Genomic DNA, 19,411 nt, shown 5'->3' with positions numbered 1-19,411 from the left:
TTTGTATCAACAAAACATCTCTTCTGGAATAAAGTGTTAAAATTACAATAAAAACACAGCTGCTGTTACTGGAGTCCTCACCAGAGAGAAACCTTATTTACTGAAATCAAGATGCAAAACCATCTCACCCCCATAGAACAAAAACCTCGGTTTTGGGGTTAAAAACTTGAATTTTACTCATTGAATTGTCACAAATTTATTCAAAAGTTTACATACACTTGATTCTTAATACTGTGTTGTTACCGGAATGATCCACAGCTGTTTTTTAGTGATAGTTGTTGATGAATTGCCCACAAATTCTTTGGTTTTTCAGCATTTTTGTGTATTTGAACCCTTTCCAACAATGACTCTATGATTTTAAGATCCGTCTTTTCACACTGAGGACAACCGAGGGACTCATATGCAACTATTTCAGAAGATTCAAACGCTCACTGATGCTCCAGAAGGAAAAACAATGCATGAAGAACCGGGGGTGAGAACTTTTTAAACTTTTAATTTAGTACTGCCTTTCAGAAGCGTGTTTCCCAGAAGACAAAATAAGTTAAATTTACCTTGATCTTCAAATTCCAAAAGTTTTCACCCCCGGCTCATAATGCATCATTTATCCTTCTGAAGCATCAGTGAGCGTTTGAATCTTCTGTAATATGAGTCCCTCAGTTGTCCTCAGTGTGAAAAGATGGATCTCAAAATCATACAGTCATTGGAAAGGGTTCAAATACACAGCAATGCTGAAAAAACAAAGAATTTGTTGGACCTGAAGGATTTTTCTGAAGAACAGTGGACAGTTTTAACTGTTCAGGACAAACAAGGGACTCGTGAACAACTATCACTAAACAAAAACACAGCTGTGGATCATTCAGGTGACAACACAGTATTAAGAATCAAGTGTACATAAACTTTTGAACACAGTATTTTTTTTTTTTTATAAATTCAACTATTATTTCCTCTTGTGGACTAGATGTAAACATCTTTCATTTGAAATATCTTATTCAGGTCAGTACTAAATAAAAAATAAAATGCATTTTGTATGATCCTAATTATTTTGCTAAAATAATTAACTTTTTGCAAAGTCTGCAAGGTTTATGTAAACTTTTGACCTCAGCATTCTTCAAAATACTGCCTGTAGTACTGTATTATTTGTCCTTTGCTGTGTCACAGAAGAGAATTCAGATTTCTCCCCAGGCGAGAGGGACGTAATGAAAGATAGACTAGATTGTCATTTCCTGTGTTTGCGGTGCTTCTGTAAACACTCAGCGCTGGCACACAGCTGCGACCCATGATCTCCTGTACACCTCAGGCCTCGCACCGCTCACATCAACTGTCATTAGAATTGGACCTGGCCATATGATGAGTGCTTTGTTTTTGCAGAAAGACAGAGCAAGACACACAAATGAAAAAAACAAAACAGTCAAACTTAACATTAGTGTTCATGTTACCATGTACGTAATTATGTGATTAATGAGAAATACTAATGAACATCATGTTCTTAATATGCAATTAGTTTCCAGAGCAGCTTGCAATTAATTTGATTCATTGTCCAATATGTGTAACACGAACACTTTAATGTGAAGTGTTAAAAAAAAACACAATTAACAAAAGCTTAAAGCTCTGCATCATTCATGACAGTAAAATAAGCTCTGGGTTAATATTATTTAGAGAATCTTGTTTTGTAAAAATAATTAACATATGCATAACATGCAAAATACATCATTGATTTTATTATTTATCTAAGCTATTGTGAAAACCCATTAGCAGTTCCAGAGGGATGGCTAATTAGCTTTTTGTGTCTGCCGACAAATTGACGTTGTGGCTGAACAGATTCATTATGCCTTGTGACATCAGCTGACATCATTTCCTCTTATGTTCTGAGAGAACAACAGTTCTGTTTCTATTTCCTATTCCTTCTCACTTTACTTTACCCCGCGGCTATTGCATTTACTTTCTTCCTATTCCGCTTCAACTGTCTCGCTTTGTTGCTTTTAAAATTGATAAAACACATTTCTTCCTGTGGTTGTCCAGTTGTTTTATTTATTCATAGGTTATATTTATACCTTCTTTGTTATCATGGTTTATTTATGAATCCATTATGGCTTTTTTATATCCAGTCCTCTGTTCCAGATGTAAACAAAATTTTCTAAGCAGCAAATGGAAAAAAAAAAAGGATATAAATGGGATCAAAGAAATAAACATGTATCAATGCAGCCATGAACAAGTTTAGACCAACATAAATAACCATGTATGTATTAATTGTAACGACAGACAAGAAGATAGACAAATAGAACAAAGATAGAATTAATGACAGAATAGAATAATATTGTAGATCGAACGATATGATAAACAGAATTAAACATAGAACAATAGAATCAAAGATAGACAGAATGATAGATAGACTAAAGGATATAATGAGATAAATCAAACAACTTATACTACAGGGCCGTTGAATGCTTGAATCTGATTGGCTGACGAACGTTCTAGAGGTGTGCATTATATTCAGGGATACGCACGGCGAACGTAGTTCCAGGCAGCTTTAGACCGTAGTGCATGTCTATATCACTTCGCCATACGATTTCAGTTATTTCAAAGGTCCTTACAGCCCAAAACAGCAAAATAACCAAAACCCACAATGACACTGGCCAAACTAATAAATACAGTAAACATCAGGATAAAAACGACAGATTATTTCCATGTTTTTTTCCACAATATATTACGTTTTATTATGTACGGAAAGCACAAACTCTCTTTCTCTCGCCCTCTCTCACTCACCTCACAGACGCACATACACATACCGTTACAGTTTGCACTGGCGTTAGCATTCGCGCTAATGTTGTTAGCGCTGCTCTGACGATTAACAACTTAAAAACGACATGACAGCTCTCACACGCGAGGTAACAACGGCGTGGTCTTGAAGAAAGTGAACTTAAAGTTTAACTGGTAGTAGAGACGATGCTGCCAGTCACCTTTGAGAGAGACAGACGTGAGAGAGGTAAAGTCATACACTTAGTTTCTCTCCCTCACTCTTTCCGTCTGTCTGCTTGTCTTTCGGTCTGTCTAAACTTCATTATTAACGGCATTATTTTGCTATTAACAGCCCAAGCGTCGTTACTAGTTCTAAAATGACGTTTTGGAACTAGCAACGAAGCGGTTGAATGAGCTGCGTAAGAAATTAATCCTACTCACAATAGCGTTTTAAGGATAAAAACGGGACGAATGTCTTGAAATATATCATTTGATCGATGTCTTGAGGTGTGGTAACTGTAGTATAAGCGGAATAATTGACTTCTGAAAAGAATTCTACGGACCGAAGTCAATTATTCCTTACATATTGAATGATAGACAGAACCAGAGATAGAACGGACCGTTGGCTCAACGTTTCGAAGTCGTCATCTGATTGGTTGAATTGTACAGAAATGAAAGGTGATTGGTTGCTTTACCTGTCAGTCATGTGGCCTCTTGGGTGGTCCTTGGCCATTCATAAAATAGAACGTTAGAAAGACGGAACAAAAGACAGATCGACAGGCAGAACGAACGATAAATAAATCGAACAATAGAAAGACGTTACGACAAACCGAATGAATGCTACAATGGTAGACAACGATAGAAATGATAGACAGAACAACAGATAGAACTATAGATAAAGTGATAAATAGACAAAGATAGAATCATAAATATCGAAGCTAGATACATTATAATAGACAGAATGAAAGCTAGAAGAGTAGAGAGAGCGATAGAATGATAGACAGAACAATAAATAGAATGACAGAATTATAAACGGAGAGCAAAACAGACAGAAAAAACAATAGAATAATACACAGAACGATAGAAAGATAAACAGAACAACAGATGGAACGATAAATAGAATTAAACATAAAACAACAGAATCAAAGATAGACAGAATGATAGATGGACTGAAGGATATAATGAGATAAATCGAACAACATAGAATGATAGACAGAACCAGAGATAGAACGGACCGTTGGCTCAGCGTTTCGAAGTCGACATCTGATTGGTTGAATTCTACACAAACGAAACGTGATTGGTTGCTTTACCTGTCAGTCATATAAACTGTTGGGCGGTCCTTGGCCATTCATAAAATAGAACGTTAGAAAGACGGAACAAAAGGTAGATCGACAGGCAGAACGAACGATAAATATATCGAACAATAGACAGACAGAATGAATGCTAGAACGGTAGACAGAACGATAGAAATGATAGACAGAACAATAGATAGAATGATAGAACTATAGATAAAGTGATAAATACACATAGATAGAATCATAAATATCGAAGCTAGATACATTATAATAGACAGAATGAAAGCTAGAAGAGTAGAGAGAACGATAGAATGATAGAACAATAAATAGAATGGCAGAACTATAAACGGAGAGCAAAACAGACAGAAAAAACAATAGAATAATACACAGAACGATAGAAAGATAGACAGAACAACAGATGGAACGATAAATAGAATGATAGAGCTATAGATAAAGTGCTAAATAGACAAAGATAGAACGATAAATAGATAGATCGAACGATAGATACATTATGATAGAATGAAAGCAAGAATGGTAGACAGAACTAGAGGGCGGAACAGACAGAAATATAGGAAAAAACAATAGAATAATACACAGAACGATAGAAAGAGAAACAGAACAACAGATAAAACGATAGATAGACGGATAGAACTATAAATAGTGTTCTAAATAGAAAGAAAGAATGATAAATAGAGCAAACGATAGATATGTTATGATAGAATTAATGCAATACAGTGATTCTTGGGAATTTGGATAAAACAGGTTTTAATTTTCAAAAAAAAAAAATGTGTTTAATTACACCATCTGAATGTATATTTGTATAGACCAAGGTCTTAGCTTTTCAGCAATGTACTGGTGTCACCTCCCCATTTTGTATTTTTTTCATAAAATAGGCGTTTTACTTTTTAGCGTTTTACAACGTTTACTTTTTGCTAAAATCAAACAAAAAATGTTTTTTATTTAACAAATGTATTTTTGTATTAAAAGAGACTATTACTTTAATAACTCAGCAGCACTGACAAAATATATTGTAGCCCCTATGCATATTTATTTAAAAAAATTAAAACTCCCTCTGACGGTGGTGACACTGGCCTCATTACAACATAAAATTCCAAAATGTATACCACTCAAGTCAACGGCTTCTTGTTTAATAACTTTATTTAACTATTTGGTCCAACAAATAACAATCCTGAGCACTCTGATAAAATATTTTTCAAATATTTCAACATCGTCAGACAGAAAACCTGACGGTGGTGACATCTGACGGTGGTGACAAAAACCTACTATTTCCCATGATATGCATTAGTTGTTCACATTAGCCATCTTGTTTTCACTCTGTTGCTAGCTACTTCAGACTTGTTTTTAAAAAGTATACATTTATGTCATAATCAAATCTAATATTATTTATACAAAAGAGACGGTGTTGACATGTTATGGTTGCCACAGTAGCAGTGTCCAAAAATATGAACAAGTTTAAGAGAAAATAGCAAATTTACAGGAGCTTGGCTGATCTTGAAGCATGCAGTAGAGCTGAAGATTTGATAATGTGGTCCTCAGGAATGCAGTTGACCTTGTAGTTGCCTGATTTTATTGCTTTTTATAAATATCTGACGGTGGTGACGCATATGTGGGACACATTTTGTGCAACCAAAAATAATTGTAAATATTATTCAAAACACAGTGTTTGTAATTTTTGATACATATTACAATGTACTCTTTCATATAGTAAAATTATTATTCAATTAAATGATTACTTTTTGCTTTTTTAATCAAGCTGAAATGATTATCTCCTATCTGAGGACAAGTGATTTTTTAGGCAATGGGCCAGATTTGATAATTAAATTAATAAAAAATTAAAAGAAAACTATAAAAGAACCTTACATATGTGCAACTGACCCTCTGATTATAATCTTGATTCTTTTGATTTATGAAAATGTTCTTCATTTCCAACAGAATGAGCACTTTTCTTGTTGGGACATGTTTTTGCCAAATTTTCAAGAATCAGTTAATGTAGACAGAATGGTAGAATGAAAGACAAAACAGTAGATAGAACTATAAATAGAGTGCAAAGATAGAAAAAACAATAGAATAATGCACAGAACGATACTGTAGTTAGACAACAGATAGAATGACAAAACTATAGATAAAGTGCTAGATAGACAGAAATATAGAATGATAAATAGATCAAATGATAGATATAACGTTATGATAGACAGAATGAAGGCTATAATGGTAGATAGAATGACAGTGATGGACAATAATAGAAGATAAAACCATAAATAGAGAGCGAAACGGACAGAAAGATACAAAAAACTAGAATACACAGATCAACAGAAAGATAGAATTACAGAAAGAGATTGAACAATATTACAGAAGGAAAGATAGAACAACAGAAAGAATGACAGAGCTATACATAGATCGTTAAACAGACAGAATGACAAAGAACGATAGACAGAATGATACAATAGAGCAGCACAGACAGAATGACAGATAGATAGATAGATGAGGAGTTTTGAAACACTCAATTTAAAAACCCTATTAAAAAAACAACACCGCAATATTATATTAAAAGATCGTTTTATTCACAATTGAAGTGTAACAAATATAGTTTATCAAAAACCTTTGCTGCTCTTTAATATAATTTATTACATAAGATCATAAGATTTATATAAATGATGGCTGGCAGTTTGCCAGAATGAGATATGTACAATTAAAAAACAAATTAAAGAAAAGAGAAGAAAAAAAACAAAAAACACTTTCCCACAAAATTAATTGCATATATATTAAAGAAAAAAAACAAAACAAATCAGACTATGTGCAATGGAATGATTATCAGCAATATTGTACAGTTACATTTCTGAGGTTGTCTCATGAAGAAATAAACGACAAGAATCACAAACAAAAAAGGCATTTTCTAAGCCAAGATCATCAACACAATATTTAATCGACAAAGTGTTAATCTGAAAAGCACATCTCCTATTCTGCAACCAAATGCGAGGAAACGTCTGTTCCCGAATGTCACCGAAGAGTCGCTGCGGATTCTCAGTCACAGCTTGAGGAATCACTTTCACTAAAGAGACAGCACAAATCGCTAGTCCGCGCTACGCCGCGGCAGTGCTAAACATCGTTTAGATTCGCAGTATCATGAATACAGTGAGCGCGATGTCTTATCTACAGTGTCACAGTGTTTTATGACGGGCCTCCCTCGAGATGACGGTACTTTCATATATTGCGGTTCCTAACTCTGACAGTACGCTGTTCGCTAGCACACATACAGCGGAGAAATACCATGTCAAGTGTTGCAGTCGCTGGCCTCGAGAACAATCTCTGCGAGGTATTTTCCACGTAGATCCTCTAGCATAATACATATGTTAAAACACCACACCTTGCTAGTTAACAGGGTGGTTTAGTTTTGCGTCAATTTGGGAACACTGTCTAAATGTAGACGCTAGCATCAGCCCCAAGTCTGAGGTGTCAAATTCCCAAAAACATAATAAAATGGGAATTGGTCCATTCCTCCATGAATTGGAATGTGGCTATGTGATGTAGTGTGTGTGTTGTATCCAGTGCCATGGACTGCTTTGCATTCATTGGTTTGCATTTTTTTTTTTTTAATCGAAATTCCTCACTTGTGCTGTCATGTTGTCCTACAGTACTATTCCTATTCTTTTCTTTATGGAGAACCCGAGTATACTGATTCACAACTTTGTGCTTTCACGTTAAATCAAATGAAACAAACAAACAAACAGGTAAAATGATAAATCACAACAACTAGGCCAAAGAATGTTCAATTCACATTTGGTGGTACATTCATACAAATATTCACTCCTCTTTTTGACTGGCGCTGCCTGTGTTGTCCTAATAAAACACTTTTCCAATGGATTCAAGCAGCTTTATCTCCGTTTACTACAGAGCTCATAAAGGGACATGGAGATTAGATGAGAGGAAAAATTATATTTAAATGCTTCTGCATTTTTCCGCAAAAGCTTTACATTCCCTCAAGAAACTTTTGGGTTCGCTCACAAAATTTTGCTTGTGTTTTTCTTTAAAATTGCATTTGCTCACAAAACATTATTAATTCGCATTCGAAAACTTTAGGTTACCCCAGAAAAATTTGTTTGCTTGCAAAAGTTTCATGTATGTAACTTTGGTGTTCCACTGAGTAACTTTTGAGCCTGTTCGCAAAACTTTTGCATTCACACACAAACCATTTCACAGAGAACTTTTGTGTTCACTTGTGAAACTTTTACATTCGCTCACAAAATTTTTTGCATTCCACTGAGGAACTTTTGTGTTCACCTTTGCTTGCTCACAAAAATGTGTTTTCCTCAAAGAAACTTTGTGTTTGCCAGCAAAACTTTTGTTAATTTGCAAAACGTTAAATTACCTTAAAAAAATGTTTGATTGCAAGTTTCGCATTCGCTTGTGAATTCCACAAAGGAACTTTTGTGTTCACTCACAAAAACATTTGCATTGCACAGAGGAACTTTTGTTTACTCTTGAAACTTTTCTAGCACTAGAAAAACATTTGCCTTCGCACATAAAATTTTTTGCATTCCCTCAAGAAAAGTTGTTCACTTGCGAAACTTTTAAGTTTGCTCAAAACCTTGTGCATTCACTTACAAAACATATGCGTTTCTGCACCTGTTATGCAAGACTGTGTGTTTGTGTTTACTTACAATTTTTTTTTTATTCAGTGTTTGTGTGCTAAATTTTTGTGATAAAAATAAAGAAGTGGAAGGAGAAATTATATATCAGTGTGTTTGCGAGTGAACACAAAGCTTCTCGAAAAAACAATAGTTTTGTAAGCAAACGTGAAAGCATTAAAATGTCATTTTTCCCTCTCATCCAAAATTTTTTTTTTTAATGCCTCCTTTAAGGATTCTGTAGTTTCCTGCCCTCCACACTGAATAAAAGACAAAAACCCCTATGTCTTGAGTAATAAATTAACACAAAGTACTCTATTTTACATGTCTAGGATAAAAAGTCTCTGCCTCCATTGATTAAGTAAACAATCAAAACACATTTTGTACACATTTTATGAAACAAAGTAAGCTCACAAATGTAGAGGAATGAATGATAAACCACTGATTCTCACATCCATCACGAGGGTAAGAGAGCTGTAGGCCGGTAGGAAGATACTGTCGGTCACAGCCAAAATAAATAGAGCGTTGCCATTAAAATTGGACTAAAATGATCAGTAAGACTAAAAGGCACTAGTTGACTTGGTTTCACTACCTTGCTGTCGAATAAAGCCTCAAATACCGAACCAAACCTTATCCCGAAAGAAACAGACAGCAAGAGATGGCGAAGTTCGCTGGATATCTTATATCTTCGCTCCTGTAAACGCACATGATGCAAAAAACACAAGGACGTCGATGCACTTCGAGTTACCTATGGCTTTATAACGTGTGTGAGAGGGCGATGGAAAAACGGTCTGGTCCGGTGTCCTCACAGAGGAAATATGGTCTGTCTGGGTCTCTGAGGCTCAGAGACGTGTCCATAGAATCAGGGGTAGAGAAAGAGGCGACGGGGCAGCATGCAGAATCCCGAGAAGAGACGGCAGAGGAGAAACGGCTGTGGAGAAACACGTGAAGCTCCAGGAAAAGTCCCGGAGGGCAAGAACTCTCCAGCCACAGGGGTTTTGCGTCCATAGCTCTTGTCCACTGTTAAAGCAGGTCCAGGAAGTTAGGTCTCAGTGGCGCTTTGGGGTTGGATGAAGATTACTTGAGATTGTTTGCCATTTCTGGGGTCTGTTTCTTAATGACGGGAAGAGGATGGGCCTCCGTGTTGAACACCCAGTGATCGAAGGGCAAATGGTCGTCGTCGGAGAACAAAAGATACAGATACCTGAAAAATATAGAACAAAAATCGCTCAGTTGTTTCAAGGGCATTTTATAATATAGCTAATCACAGTGAGATTGCCTGTAAGAGATTTGTGGTGTTTGGAAAACATGATTACGTACATAAATTAAAAGCATAAACACATCAAGGTTATGAGATGCAAATAATTATCACTAGTCTCTAAGCACAGCTGAAGTTCATGAATTAGATTTTTATTTCTTTTCACAATATGAGTGGTCACGCTTCAACCAAGTCAGTGTAATTTTATGGGTTTTTAGTTTTTAATTTAATGGGTTTTTAGTTTAACAATATCACATGCGCAAGAGTGCTGTTCTCCCCAAATATCTGCATGATTAAAAATGTGATAAAAAAGTGAAATAGACAAAAAGTTAATGGTTACATAATTGTAATATTGTCTGTTTTGCTCAATTTCGCCAACGAAAATAGGTCCAAACAAAGCCAAAGCAAAACTGTTCAGGCGTGTCATTCTGGTTCTCAAATCTGATTGGTTGAGAACCGTGAGATACTGTATTGGTATCACTACAGGAACGCCCTTTCACAATACAGACGCCCAAGTCTGTATAATTGTATAAATATTACTGTTTTAGTGCCACAGAATGTAGTTTTAAGAGGTTTTCAGGTGAGAATGTAATTGTTTATAGCTCAAATATGCAGTTTGTTAATAAAGATAATGTCTATTTAAAATTTGCTACATCGTTTCCGGACGTGTGAGCTTTGGTATCGCACTTTCACAGTTTTAATGTGCTCTATAAATAAATGATTAAATACAATTATTTTACATATTCAATAACTAATTATGATAGTTTTTAGTTTCATATTGAGAGTAGCATTTTATTTTTTTCTCCATATGTCAATATTATTTTTTTAACCCATTAAGACTCATTTATGCAATGCTGAATCAAAATATTTCTTACTAAAGTTACTTTTTGTAATGTCAATTCAATGCTTTACCCATCGAACACAATGAGTTTAACAGGGTTTGTACGGATATTGTAAAATGAAATTCCAAGACTTTCAAGGACTTTTTAAGCACCACTTTTTAGATTTTCAAGGACTTCAGTCAGAGATCTCACTTCTAATGTCTTCTCTTTCAAATTCTAAAAAATGATAAATAGATAATTAAAAATATACTAATAGAAAATGGCAAAATAAAGTGAAACATATGCAAATTATCACTACTAAAATATTACAAAGTACACAAAATTTTTACTTCAGTAAAACCACAGTTAATTTTCTTAAGGGATTTGTGTATACTTTCTTCCTTTTATCTTTGTTTTGTTTTTATAATTGTACACTGTTTAAGAAAACTGTTCTACTGTTTAAGAAAAAAAAAACTGAAAAAAAAAAAAGATTTGGGAAATTTGCTTTGAAATCCCGATCTAAAACACATGCACCATATGCACTCTGAAGTCCTGAACTGAATCAAATGATTCGCGAAACCTGCACCGAATTCCCAATTTGAATCAAATGATTCGTTTTCCACACTTCGAAGTTTAAAGCAATAGATTTGCGAACTTGCTTCGAAGTTCTGAACTGAATCAAATAATTTGCGAACCCACACCGTAGTCCTGATCTGAATCAAATGATTTATTCTTCACACTCCTAAGTTCAAATCTAAAGCAAAAGATTTGCAAACTCGCTCCGAAGTCCTGATCTGAATCAAATGATTTGCGAACCTGCACCAAAGTCTTGATCTGAATCAAATGATTTGTTATCCACACTCCTAAGTTCAAATCTAAAGCAAAAGATTTGCAAACTCGCACCAAAGTCCCGATCTGAATCAAATGATTTATCCACACTCCTAAATTCAAATCTAAAGCAAAAGATTTGCAAACTCGCTCCGAAGTCCTGATCTGAATCAAATTATTTGCGAACCCGCACCGAAGTCCCGATCTGAATCAAATGATTTGTTCTCCAAACTCCGGAGTTCAAATCTAAAGCAAAAAAATTTGCAAACTCGCTTCGAAGTCCCGATCTGAATCTAATTATTTGTTCTCCGCACTCCAAAGCTCAAATCTAAAGCAAAATATTTGCGAACTTGCTCCGAAGTCCTGAACTGAATCAAATGATTCGCGAACCGGGTCCGAAGACCTGATCTGAATCAAATGATTTGGATGAATGATTCGGAGCGCATTTCGCAAATCATTTGATTTGAATCATTCAGTTTGCAAAATGATTTACAAACCTGTTCTGGTCTAAATCAAATGATTCATGAAACGCGATTTGAAGTCCCAATATGAGCTAAATGATTTGCTAACCTGCTCTGAAGTCCCAATCTAAATCAAATGATTAACAATACACAATGTGAAGTCCTGATCTGAAACAAATGAGTTGTGATATGAAACAGTCATTTTACGACTCAATGGGTTGGTTCTGAGTTTCGAAAAGCTCCTTTTCCCCATCATTATGTGCTTTTTAAAATGATTACAAGCAAAAAGGTATGATGTTTTTTTAAATTGTGTGATTTTTGCATGAAAAATATGTGCTTTTTGAAAAAATGTAACACTTATTTCATAGATACACTAAGTCGTTTCCACCTGTTTATCACTCAAGTCTGAAAGCACTCAACAAGCATCATTTATGTCTATCACAAATGCCGTGAATCTCGTTACATGCCAAAGTGTAATACTTAGTATGCACAACAGTAAAACCACAAACACCGCTAATTATCTCAATTAATGCCAAACCGCATAAATAAATCTACCTCTTAAAATCTGAATGTTTACTTCGTTAACAAAACACGAACATCTCCCAAGTGCTGATGAAGTAAAACTGTGTCTGCCAAGCAAAAGACTGCCAAGACAACAACAACAGCGTAAATAAGGGATGAAGTTTACAAATTACAAAAGGTCTAAACATTTTGCTTCCTTTGGCTGAGAGAAGCAACTTGTGGCTAACAGCCATATCTAAAGGACATTGTTTTACAAGCAAAGGCCATAATTTAAAACCAGCAGCCAGGGAGGGGAGAAAAACACCCTACAGGTTAAAAGGCACATCTTTATTTGGAAGGCTGGATGACACTCGTTAAAAATTACAGTCTATAAACTTTAGCTGGAGACGGCGATGCTGACGCCTGTTTCCTGATGAAGTTGTGACCTTGATAATACGCTTTCTAACTCTCCCTCCCTCTCGGTTTCCTCTTTGAACAGACATGCATTGGCTGGAGATTCGCTGATGAAAGGTTCTCTTCTTCACTGCCCCTCTGAAAATATAAGCTGTTGACCTCAGGCCTCCAGAGTTAAAGCTAAATCATCCGTGTCTACTGGATCAACCACTACTGGCGCCTTAAACCGCACCTGGTCTCCGTCTGCAGAGAGTATAATCTTCACACCTTCAGTTGTAAAGCTCTGCCAATGGCTAGGAAGAAACTGGAAGGTGAATGGCAATTATAAATGAGGCCAGGCAGGTTTATTTAACCACAGTGGTTACAGGAAGGTCATACTGCATCTGCAAGTGAAATGGACCAAACAACCGGATTATTTTATTTTTGGGACATTTTTAATGATGGTGATAGTTGAGTGAAGCTGTGTCCTTGTTTTCACAATCTTGACTTAAAGTAAAACCTCAACATACTGAATTGTCCATGTCATGGTGCTCTTGAACATGCATTGAAGACTGACACGGAAGAGAAGAATTTTTTGTTTTCTTTGCACACCAAAAGTATTCTTGTAGCTTCATATCATTAAGGTTGAACTACTGATGTCACATGGACTGTTTTATCGATGTCCTTACTACCTTTCTGGGTCTTGAAAGTGGCAGGTGCGTTGCAGGGTCAGAAAGCTCTCAGATTTCAACAAAAATATCTTAATATGTTTTCTGAAGATTAACAAATGTCTTACGGGTTTGGAACAGCATGAGTGTGGGCAATTAATGACAGAATTTTCATTTTCGGGTGAACTATTCCTTATTGGCCAAACAAAGAGAGAAAAAAAACATTGGCTGATGTGATACTAAAAAAAATAAAAAATAAATAATTACAAATATCGCCTATTATATTTGCTTCCCACCGTTTTGGACCCCACTGACTTGTATGAACAAAAAAACAAAAAAAACAAAAACAAAAAAAAAAAAACGATTCTTTGAAATACCTTCTTTTCCACATAAGCAAGAAAGTCATACAGGTTTAGAACAAATACAGTTGAAGTCAAAAGTTTACATACACCTTGCAGAATCTGCAAAATGGTAATTATTTTACCAAAATAAGAGGGATCATACAAAATGCAAATGTTTTTCTTTTTTGTTTTTTTTTTAGTGCTGACCTGAATAAGATATTTCACATAAAGGACGTTTACATATAGTCCACAAGAGAAAATAGCTGAGTTTATAAAAATTACCCTGTTCAAAAGTTTACATACACTTGATTCTTAATACTGTGTTGTTACAGAATGATCCACAGCTGTGTTTTTTGTTCAGTGATAGTTGTTCACAAGTCCCTTGTTTGTCCTGAACAGTTAAACTGCCCGCTGTTCTGAACCCTTTCCAACAATGACTGTATGACTTTGGGATCCATCTTTTTACACTGAGATCATCTGAGGGACTCATTTGCAACCATTACAGAAGGTTTAAACGCTCTCTGATGCTCCAGAAGGAAAAACGATGCATTAAGAGCCGGGGTGTAAACTTTTGAACGGAATGAGGATGCGTAAATTTTTCCTATTTGTTTAAATATCATATTTTTTCCATTTAGTACTGCCCTTCAAAAGCTACAGAAGACACGTAGATGTTCCTCAGAAGACAAATTAAGTTACATTTTCCGATCTTCAAATTCCAAAAGCTTTCACACCCCGGCTCATAATGCATAGTTTTTCCTTCTGAATCATCAGTGAGCATTTGAACCTTCTGTAATAGTTGCATATCAGTTCCTCTGTTTGAAAAGATGGATCTCAAAATCAAACAATCATTATTGGAATGCTGAAAAACCAAAGAATTTGTGGGATCTGAAGAATTCTTCTGAAGAACAGCGGGCAGTTTAACTATTCAGGACAAACAAGGGACTTATGAACTACTATCACTAAACAAAAAAACACAGCTGTGGATCATTCAGGTACAACACAGTATTAAGAAAAAAAGAATATGTCAACTTTTGAACATGGTCATTTTCATAAACTCAGCTATTATTTTCTCTTGGGGACTAAACGTCTTTTAAGTAAAATATCTTTTTCATAAATAGTTACCATTTTGCAGATTCTTTATGGTGTATGTAAACTTTTGACTTCCACAGTTCAGGTGAGTAAATGATGACCAATTTTTTTTTTTTTGAGTGAACCATCCCTTTAGTGGTTCAGCATGTGGAGAAGATCAGATGTAGTGGGCTGAAGTGAGCATGTTAAAGAGCAAAGTCATGCCCACAAACACATTGAGAGCATTTCTATGAACAGGAAACTCTGATCCCTCAGCCCGCCAGACAGTCTGGCTCAGAAGAAGAATCATTACTTAATACGCACTTACTGTGCAAAAGAGGCGAAAGCAAGCCAGGAGCAACAACAGAATGAGAAACAACCAGAGTGAGAAAAGTTGAAAGCAGGGGTTTCTGGATGCGCTCTCTCTCCCTCTCTCTCGCTCTCAAAGAATTGCTAAGTCTTTTCTGTACTCAATTGTGCAGCTGCATTCCTCCTGGCCAAAGGGCAAGTGCTCCTCCAGAGTATTAAAAGCAGGAGAAATGGAGAGCTACTGTCTGGCATGGCAGGATGAGACTCGAACAGCGATTTCCTCTTAAAACGCAATCAAATGGGAGGACTGGAGAGCTGCGAAGAGACGTCAGAAAACCCAGAAAAACAGGATACAGAAGAGCACAGTGACCTAGCTAATGCTGCAACTCTTTATTTTGTGCTCTGATGATGTAACTGACTTTTTTTATTCACTCTTTTCATTTATTTGTCTTTAATGATGAATGCTGTGCGATAAGGATGTCTGCGAATGAGTTTGCGTTGTTGCAGTCTTGTTTCTGAATCACCTTGACAGTGATGATTCTCGCTCTGACACAGAATTGGCTCAATTCATGCATTCTAAGTAAAGAGCTTCATTTTTAGTCTCATTTTTTTCTTTCTCCAGCACTGCAACACAGTCAGCTGTGTATGTTTGTGTGCTCTGTACTTACTTGAGTGTTTCAGCCAGGTAGAAGCTCTGCTGCACGTCATCGTGGTTGGGAGTGTTAGCGTAGACGTCTCTCACCCCGCTGTAACCCCCCTCCACCCTGCAGTACTTCTCTAGAGCCTGATATACGGAGATACAAATGTACCTGTCAGTATCAAAGTAATAGTTTTACACATTCCTAGCAAGTGTGTCATGTACTTTTCATTTTCAGAGACAGGACACTGACGCAAAGGCGCTTACTGGACCAAGTCAAAAGACCCCTAACTCACAAGTCTATATAAAAGGACTGACACAGAAGAGAAGAAAATGTTGAATAAAATCATTCGTTTTCTTTGAGCACAAAAAGTATACTCATAGCTTCGTAAAATTAAGGTTGAACCACTGATGTCACATGGACTATTTTAACAATGTCCTTACTATCTTTCCAGGTCTTGAATGTGGTAGTTGTGTTGCGGTCTATGGTCGGATTTCATAAAAAAATTCTTAATTTGTGTTCTAAAATATCCTAATTTATCAAAAAATATCTTAATTTGTGATGGGTGAGCAATTGATGACAGGATTTTCATTATTTGGGTGAACTGTTCCTTTAAGAGCTTGTTTGAATACTAAACCCTAAGTTCAGTTGAGTTCAAAAGTTTACATTCCCCATTCAGAATCTGCAAAATGTGAAATATTTCATATAAAATGCATGTTTTTGTTTATTTAGTACTGACCTAAGTAAGATATGTCACATAAAATCTGTTTACATATAGTCCACAAGAGAAAATAATAGTTGAATTTATAAAAACAACCCGTTCAAAAGTTTACATCCCCTTTTTTCTTAATACTGTGTTGTTACCTGAATGATCCACAGCTGTTTTTTTGTTTAGTGATAGTTGTTCATGAGTCTCTTGTTTCTCCTGAACAGTTATACTGCCTGCTGTTCTTCAGAAAAATCCTTTCACAATGTTTTTGGTTTTCCAGCATTGTTATGTATTTGAACCCATTCCAACAATGACTATGATTTTGAGATCCATCTTTTCACACTGAGGTCAACTGAGGGACTCATATACAACTATTACAGAAGGTTCAAACACTCACTGATGCTCCAGAAGGAAAAAGCATGCATTAAGAGCCGGGGATGAAAACTTTTGAACAGATGTGTACATTTTTCTTATTTTGCCTAAATATCATATTTTGTATTTAGTACTACCCTTCAGAAAAGAAGATAGCTACATGTTTCCCAGAAGACAAAATAAGTTACATTTACCCCAATCTTCAAATTCAAAAAGTTTTCACCCCCAGCTCTTAATGCATGTTTTTTTCCCTTCTGGAGCATCAGTGAGTGTTTGAACCTTCTGTAATAGTTGCATATGAGTCCCTCAGTTGTCCTCAGTGTGAAAAGATGGATCTCAAAATCATACAGTCATTGTTGGTAAGGGTTCAAATACACAAAAATGCTGAAAAACCAAAGAATTTGAGAGACCTGAAGGATTTTTCTGAAGAACAGCAGGCAGTTTAACTGTTCAGGACAAACAAGGGATTCATGAACAACTATCAGTAAACAAAAAACAGCTATTATTTTCTCTTGTGGACTATATGTAAACATCTTTTATGTGATTTATCTTTTTCAGGTCAGTATAATTAACATTTTGCAGGTTCTAAAAGGGAAATGTAAATATTTGACCTCAACTGTATGAGCATTATGATGTGGCAAATATATAATAAATTTATAAGTGTTGTGGCGCTGTGAAGAATGCAAAAAAGGACATTTTAAGACACTAAAAATATGAAAAAGTTGTCTTTGGAGCAAAGAATCAAGTCATTGATTCAGCCAGTGTTGAGCCAGCACATTTTTCTGTGAGAGGAATAGATGGCAGAGAGAAAGCAAGGGAGAAAGAGATGTGATGTATCGCCTGAAGGGATAGACGCATCACAATGGCGATCTGAAGTCATTATGATACAATTACAAGGCTGTGAGATCCTGGCGGTCTCCATTGTCTCTAATCCTGCTGTGCTGAAGTGCAGGGAGCGTCTGAGGGCATGAATAAAGCCTAGCTGTGACTCACAGTCTGGCCTACATCCCGGGCCTAATGTGGCGATGTGTTTACCAGTCACACACTGGTGGCGTTACGCAGTAAGCGATGTGTCAAATCCACGCGACGGTTCTCACCTGCACCGCCTCCCAGCCCCACTGTCTGTACTTGGGGTCGTGGGTGAACCTCCACATGTACATGTACGTCTCGATGACCTCCGGCCTCAGGATGAAGTACTTTTCGTTTTGCCGTGTGGCGATGGCTTCTACGCCGCCGTCGAAGCGGAAGGCCTCGGGACCCAGCTTCATACCTGAAACACACATGGCGACAAATTCATCACTCAAATGTTCATGTTGACAAGGGATTATGGGATTACATTGTTCCTGAGAACAACTGTTTGAATGTGGATTAGGGGCTGTGGTATAATCTGGACATTTGATAATCTGCAATCACTAAAAATACCTAAGCATTATGAACAGGCTAGTGATGACTGTGTATGTGTGTGTTTAATAACGGATTTGAGTGTGTGTGTGTGTGTGTGTGTGTGTGTGTGTGTTTAGGGTTAACAGCAATGGATTTAGGAAGTCTCTACATTGGCCATGTGACTATTATTGACAGACTTATGGGTGAGTACTTTATAATTCTCACTAGGATCTGTATTATATCATACTGGCACTGAGCAGAGTCAGCAAAACAAACTACTTGACTAGTAAAGTGACAAATCACAGCACAGATGTGGATAAATACATCATATGTGACCCTGGACCACAAAACCAGTCTTAAGTCGCTGGGGTATATTTGTAGCAATAGCCAAAAATACATTGTATGGGTCAAAATTATTGATTTTTCTTTTATGTCAAAAATCATTAGGAAATTAAGTAAAGATCATGTTACATTAAGATTTTTTTGTAAAATTCCTACTGTAAACCTATCAAAATGTAATTTTTGATTAGTAATATGCATTGTTAAGAACTTAATTTGGACAACTTTAAAGGTGATTTTCTCAGTATTTTGATTTTTTTGCACCCTTAGATTCCAGATTTTCAAATAGATGTATCTCGGCCAAATATTGTCCTATCCTAACAAACTATACATCAATAGAAAGCTTATTTATTGAGCTTTCATATGATGTATATATCTCAGTTTTGTAAAATTTAACCTTATGACTGGTTTTGTGTAAAATATATTAAAAAATCATTACTGTTATATTTATAGAAGTAAATAAGTTTGAACTTTGTGTTATTGCCTCCTCGTGATAAACCTCGTTTTACTCATTTGTAAGTCTTTTTTTTTGCATAAAAGCATCTGCTAAATGAGTAAAAAATAATAATTTAATAAAGTACAATTAATTAAATAAATAGAGTAAATAAATAAAACATTTTATTTTCACTACTGTAAAGCATCTTG

At 35.8% G+C, this 19,411-nt stretch overlaps 1 protein-coding gene across 1 annotated transcript in view; it reads right to left on the bottom strand.

The window, feature by feature from the left end:
• Positions 1-6,612: 6,612 nt before the first annotated feature.
• LOC141348496 (mannosyl-oligosaccharide 1,2-alpha-mannosidase IA-like) overlaps positions 6,613-19,411 on the bottom strand; it is a 15,624-nt gene continuing 2,825 nt past the window's right edge. Inside the window, exons 2-4 of the mRNA XM_073852788.1 lie at positions 18,142-18,314; positions 15,994-16,109; positions 6,613-9,881 (exon numbers count right to left, since the gene is read on the bottom strand). Of these exons, the coding sequence (XP_073708889.1) occupies positions 9,755-9,881; positions 15,994-16,109; positions 18,142-18,314 (416 nt within the window). The 3' untranslated portion in view covers positions 6,613-9,754. The remainder of the gene's footprint in view (positions 9,882-15,993; positions 16,110-18,141; positions 18,315-19,411) is intronic.

This window comes from Garra rufa, chromosome 13 (assembly GCF_049309525.1).
Source record: "Garra rufa chromosome 13, GarRuf1.0, whole genome shotgun sequence".
Classification (NCBI taxonomy): Eukaryota; Metazoa; Chordata; class Actinopteri; order Cypriniformes; family Cyprinidae; genus Garra; species Garra rufa.
This window is presented reverse-complemented; position numbering and strand designations above follow the sequence as displayed.